The sequence below is a fragment of the Armigeres subalbatus genome, chromosome 2 (genome assembly GCF_024139115.2).
Source record: "Armigeres subalbatus isolate Guangzhou_Male chromosome 2, GZ_Asu_2, whole genome shotgun sequence".
Classification (NCBI taxonomy): Eukaryota; Metazoa; Arthropoda; class Insecta; order Diptera; family Culicidae; genus Armigeres; species Armigeres subalbatus.
Genome location: NC_085140.1, coordinates 69,134,208 through 69,140,552, shown reverse-complemented (window position 1 = coordinate 69,140,552; position 6,345 = coordinate 69,134,208). Strand labels below are relative to the sequence as shown.

At 38.8% G+C, this 6,345-nt stretch overlaps 1 protein-coding gene across 2 annotated transcripts; it reads left to right on the top strand.

The window, feature by feature from the left end:
- The first annotated feature begins 2,718 nt into the window (after positions 1-2,718).
- LOC134214504 (kxDL motif-containing protein CG10681) lies at positions 2,719-4,112 on the top strand. Of its 2 annotated transcripts, none has more exons than XM_062693863.1 (3): positions 2,719-2,845; positions 2,904-3,071; positions 3,135-4,112. In XM_062693863.1, the coding sequence occupies exons 2-3, from the start codon at positions 2,908-2,910 to the stop codon at positions 3,712-3,714; spliced, it is 744 nt and encodes a 247-aa protein (XP_062549847.1). In that variant the 5' UTR covers positions 2,719-2,845; positions 2,904-2,907; the 3' UTR covers positions 3,715-4,112. The 2 variants fall into 2 exon arrangements, with proteins under 2 accessions (XP_062549847.1, XP_062549848.1); XM_062693864.1 differs by having other exon boundaries at positions 2,789-2,845; positions 2,928-3,071.
- Positions 4,113-6,345: the final 2,233 nt, after the last annotated feature.

Sequence of the window (6,345 nt, the reverse complement as noted above, 5' to 3'; positions counted from 1 at the left end):
AGGCGTCCCCTCGATGTGATGACAACGAGAACGACTCGACGGAAACTTGTTCCACATCACAGTTAACTATGGTGATAGGTAGGGGTAGGACAGTATATTGCTTCAAGATCAACTATGGTAAAAAATGATATTTCTGCGTATAGGCCTTTTCATGTGACACTGCCGGGACTGCACTTGTTTACAACCGCTGAACAGGCCTGCAAGTCCGAAGCTGTCACTTTCATAGAAGAACTGTCAATTGACGGTAAAATCAGCTGATTTTAAACGTCTCGTGAAAAGGCCTATACACGAAAAAAAAAAATGTTGCGATCCTACACGGAACCGCGAAACAACTCACTTGACGGTTCCTTTCACTCAAATCCGACCTTGCGTGGAAGAAGCCAAAAATAAGTAAAACGCGAAAAAATCCGGTGAATACTTTGCCTTTACTCCCGTGTTGAATTTTCACCCACTTTGAAGTTTCACCAACTCAAATTTATGTTATTTTCACTCACTCGAGACTATGGTGAAAACAACTCAAATTTGGCTTCTTCCACGGAACAGCACACGTTGGGTCGATGCCGCTCTGTTTGTTTATAATAACATTCATGAGAGGGAGTGAGAAAACTACCTAATATTGAGTTAAAAATTTGAACTTCGTACTCAAAGTTGAGTTCTTTAAACTTTTTTATTAGGTTCTTTATTTTTTCTGTGTATATTGTACTTCCAGTTGAAAACCGAAGTGAGCTCTCGCGACAATCGAGTTTTCTCCCGTTTCCTTTTGTCGCACTACGTCGCGTCTAGTGCGCATCATGACGCACGATGGTGGCATAGAGACTAGTCGCGATGCAGTTGCGACATCAGGAAATAAGGAAAAACTCAAATGTCACTTCGGTTTTCAACTGGAAGCACAATATTAAGAGATGTGCGAATAATTCTTCAGACGATATTTTAGCAACGCTGTTACTTTCGTAAACAAACGCTGCCAGCACTTGCCGTGGCGCAAAATGTTGAAGCTCGAACATGACTTTGCGCATAATGGCATTTTCAGATTTCGTTATCTAACGTCCAACAGAGCATTATCACTAAAATAAAAGTGCAATACAAATGAACAAAGTACCATGCATAAACTACACTGAGGAAAATGGACGTATGATTTTCAATCAAACGCCTTATGAAAATTTGCCACAAGGAATCGGTATGAATTTCAATATGTTGCCTTAGTACTAAACAAACCCACCCACCCCTAGCCAAACCGTAACATTTTGTAACGCAATGTTGTGTACCCACCCACCCCTTTCTGCGTTATGTAATTTGTGAATGAACCCTTAATTCAACTGAAAATTTGTGGTTGTTTTAAAAACATGGCGTAGTCTACAAAGGCTCTGTCTCATTTCCCGAAACAAATTTAATTTTACTTAAAACTGAAAATTAAAAAATCACCCGGCCATAAAAATGGCTGCGTGTGGCTACGTGCTACTCAGCAATACCAATAAGACATCGATCAAGAATGATTCGATATCTATCAAAAGTTATCTTGCTCACCCAGCGTGGTTATTCGATAATTTTTGAACTGTCACTTTTAAGGTGACACGGGAAGCACTAACAATCATCAAATCGTCATCATTTTCATCATTGAATGCTTAACTTTTTTTCTATAACAAATATGATTTTGAAAAAGTATCACCGGCGCGTGGTTACTCGCAATCTACATGCTGATACATTTACAGTTACATCAAACAACTGAAAACCGAAATACGCTGCTCCAAAGTTGCGAGGTGATAATGCTAGAAAGAGACGATAGATAGGAGAAATCTGAGACGAGACCTGCAAAGACGGCTTTTTTTCCTTGTTTTGACACTTCTCGCTTAACTTTTCAAAAGGACCTAAGTAACATTTTTTTCATGAATTAATTTGAGTACTACAATCAAAAGCTTTCATATTGGTCTGTTGATTGCGCTATTCAAATTAATTCATGAAAAAAATGTTACTTAGGTCCTTTTGAAAAGTTAAGCGAGACTTGTTCTTCTTTTCATCACAGTTGATCATCGATTCTCAACTGTTTCCTTGAGTGTTTCACCTAAATCCCGGGTAGAATCTTCTGAGCACAATAAAAGTGTTTGTGATTTACGGATTTGTAAACTTATTTTTATAAAGATTTTCCTATCGGAAATAAAACACGTATTCATAACAGTTCAATATTAATCTGTCCGGCTTTTCTAGAATACTTTTCAAAGTGAAAAAGTACTCGTAAAACAAAATCATTCGGACTACTTTTTGAGGGATACCAATACTTTTACACAAAAGGTGCTGGTTGCATCTGACAAGGGAAGATCCTTTAATTACGTAACGCAAAAATTGGGCATTTTCAACACCCCCTCCCCCCTATGTCACACTTTTTGTATGAAGCATCTAAAAATTATGTATGGGTCGTCACACATCGCCCAACCCCCCCCCTCCCCCCACTAAGCGTTACGTAATTTGTGGACGCTCCCCAATTCGTGACAGCGCTTGCTGGTTGCAGATGGAGTTACATTTTTTCCTCTTTGCAAGTCTCGTCCCAGGGAGAAATAACATGGTGTTTAGTGCCTCCCCGAGTCACTTTAAGTTTAATTTGAGTTTAATAAATTATCTAATTGTGATCCAAAATATTAATTGTTAAATACCATGGATTTTTTTTTCTGTGCAGGACTTTTTTAAAAGTGCCGCTTTAAATTATCAACTGTGGGTGCAGCGGTGACAGCCGTCGTCCCGTCACGGTGGGCGTCCTCATATGAAAAATCATAACACTGAAGAGCTGTTGTTGTTTTCTAAAAAAAAAACTACCCCAAAAGTTTTCAAGCATTCAAAGATTTATTATTCAGAGGTAAAAAGTCTTATTATTAACTTTTTTTTTCTTCCTTAAACTCTATTTTATACTATAGAATAATGAATTCTGAAATGAGCAGTAGCATGCACTCTGGCAGACCAGAAAGTGAATTTAGCATTGAGTGTTTCCAAAACTACACCGCACCCGAGGTGTTCGTACAGGGATTGGCTGGATTGGTCAATCAAACGGATGTCGAAGTGATGATTCGTGCCCAGAAGCAAATGTAAATGTCGAACATCGTTTTTAATATTGTTACATTAACTGGAAAGTGTTATTTAATGTTCAGGTTACAGCGATTCGAGAAAACCAACGAGATGTTGCTCAACTGCAATGCACTGAGTCAAAGTCGACTGAAGATTGCGAGCGACGATTTCAAAAAGCACACCAAGCTGCTCAACGAGATGAAAAAGGATTTGGATTATATTTTTAAGAAAGTAAGGAATATTAAATCGAAGTTGAGCACCCAATATCCGCAACCATTTGCCGAGGCAGCAGCCAAGAATAAACCTGTAAGTTTTGATGAAGAAGATGAAATTGACACCGCAAGGCGTGCAGAAACGCTGGACGAAGGTAACCCATCGCGGACGGCTACTCCAGTGAAACAGCAGGCTTCGGCCGGGGGAGTGAAGCAGCAGCTTCCCAAACAGATGATGGAAAAGGAGAAGAAAAAACTTATTGGTGGCGCCGGCCAGATGGATCCGGAAACGACTACCGTTAGTTACATGAAGATGGAACAGAGTCCAGAAAACCGAAAGTCCGGCAAGGCCAGCCCCATTGATCCGAAACGAAGCTCTTTGTTGTCAACACAAAGCAGTTCAACGGACAATTCCAATGATTCATCGGAATGCACCTCTGACACTGGTTAGATGGGGTAGAATGAAATTTAAATTACAATTGTACTGTTAATATAGATTATAATGTGCCATATGGTTATTCAGACTACGAACTATATCAAGTGACATAATTGTCAAAGATCAAACACCAAATTTTACTGGAAATGATGCACGTTACGTATATGACGTTTCATATGAAAATACTCAACATCAAGTGATAATAGCTCGTAGTCTGAGTATATAATGAAGTTAATAATATAATAAAAAATTTACATTCAATGGTGAAGAAGTACTAAAACACCAGTAGATCGTAATTATCGTACTATGAGTTATGTGTGAATGTTCCGATTGCATAAACAAATGTTTGTCGAATAATCTCGTATAAACTATTATATAAAAACACATGTATGCATGCATGTAAAACCTTGAAATTATAGTATTATTATTATTTGAGAAAAATGCAAACCTTCATCTAACAGCATCTAAACATTGATTATCATATCCGATAGCCAGCAAAAGATGTTCCGGACACGGGACAGCGACAGTTCAAAATTGATCAATATTCCTCATGGTGTGGTGGCTGCATTTGGTTGGAAATATAGAACATAATATGACGTCAAGCTCGTACACTATGAATGAAAATGGTGTGAGAGTTTGACGTCAGCTGATCAAAGATATTCACCAATATTCTTGTTTACGTACGAACGCGCTTTGGAACAAAAGCTGATGCGCATTCTCATTTACGCCTGAAAAATCAAATGGGGAAACGTTTCGAACGGTTGTATGTCAATGCCCAGAATACCAATCCCCAGAATCAGTTCCCCAGAATGGTATTTCCCAGAATTCCATTTCCCAGAACGACAAATTCTCCAGAATGATATTCCCCAGAATGCACCATTTCCCCGAAAAGAAATCCCCAGAATGACCCATTCCCCAGAAAAAAAAAACCCGAATGACCCATTCCCCAGAAACCAAAAACCCAGAATCCCCAGAAAAAGGTATCAGTCTAAGAAACTATGTTTTTCGCTGTCATTTCTATAAATTAAAAATACTAGATACTATATTTCTATGCAAAAATACTTATATTGAAGTACGCATTTGCCCGGAATAAGGCAAAACGACATATGCTGCCCTGAGACGAGACCTGCAAAGACGCTGCTTCTTTTCTCTTGTTTTGACACTTGTTCTTCTTTTCATCACAGTTGACCATCGAGTTTCAACTGTTTACTTGACTGTTTCACCTAAGCCCCAGGTGGACCCTTCTGAGCACAATAAAAGTGTATCCAATTCACGAAATAGTTAATTCATTTTCATAAGGATTTTTATACCGGGAACAAAACACAGGTTTATTACTGATTATTAACAAGCTAAACGGAAGGTTTGGAATACTCGTTAAAGTAAAAAAGTCTTGGTAAAACTAAAATGATGTGGAATATTTTATTTGGGATACCAATACTTTCACTCAAAAAGCTGCTGGTTGCACCTGACAGTTCGTGACAGCAGTTGACTGGCAGCAGCTGAAGTTACATTTTTTCCTCTTTGCAGGTCTCGTCTCAGATGCTGCCTTATTTTAAAGCACGTATTTGCCCGGAATGGAGCCCATTTGATATGTTTGTTAGGGCTCACATATAATACGAAGGAGCATATAGTCCAATATACTCGTTGTTCATATTGGGGGAAGCCCATATGACATAATGCCATTTGGCATAATGCCGTTTGGCATAAAGCCGTTTGACATAATGACCATTTGGCATAATCGTTGAAAAGAGTATGAAATGCAATGGATCGTAAGAATATATGATTTTCATTTTTAGAAGTATGTATATACCTGGAATAAGACAAAAGAGTAGATGACTCCTACTTTAAAAGTATGCGTTTGCCTGGAAAAAGGACAAACAAGTAGATAACTACTTCTTCAAAAGTATGCATTTGCCAGGAAAAAAGGCAGAAGAGTAAATGACTCCTTCTTTAAACAAACGGACAAACGGACAAACGAGTAGATAACTACTTCTTCAAAAGTATGCATTTGCCAGGAAAAAAGGCAGAAGAGTAAATGACTCCTTCTTTAAAAGTACGCATTTGCCCGGGATGAAGCAAAGAGTAGATGACTCCTTCTTTAAAAGTATGTATTTGCCCGGAATAAGGCAAAAGAGTAGATGACTCCTTCTTTAAAAGTACGCATTTGCCCGGGATGAAGCAATTACGAAGTATTTAGTCTAAGCTACGAAATGGTGCATTCTGGGGTATGGTATTCTGGGGATTAGGACATTCTGGGGAATGTCTTTCGGGGGATGGAGGCATTCTGGAAAATGTCTTTCGGGGGATAGGGGCATTCTGGGGAATGTATTTCTGGGGATTATGGTATTCTGGGGAATGGTTTTCTGGGGAGTAGTGCATTCAGGGGAATTAATTTCTGGGGAATCACTTTCTGGGCAATGGGTTTCTGGGGTATGACATACAATCGTTTCGAACGAATTGCATTCGTACGAAAGTTTCGTTCGTCCGTAAACAAGAATAGGGGAAAATTTATACACTTTTTGAGTTACTAACATGAACGAAAGACACGCTCAGTCCGACCTGGATGCCGTGCATATGAATTACATCGGCGCTCACCACTCACTGATGCACTCACATACTTTGTTTTGTTTTTATTCATTCATTCTT

Bases quoted from the DNA above. Each gene is read 5' to 3' on its own strand.
- LOC134214504 (XM_062693863.1), top strand. From the start codon at position 2,908: ATGAATTCTGAAATGAGCAGTAGCATGCACTCTGGCAGACCAGAAAGT. The intron at 3,072-3,134 runs GTAAATGTCGAA...TTTAATGTTCAG, and splicing joins ATTCGTGCCCAGAAGCAAAT to GTTACAGCGATTCGAGAAAA.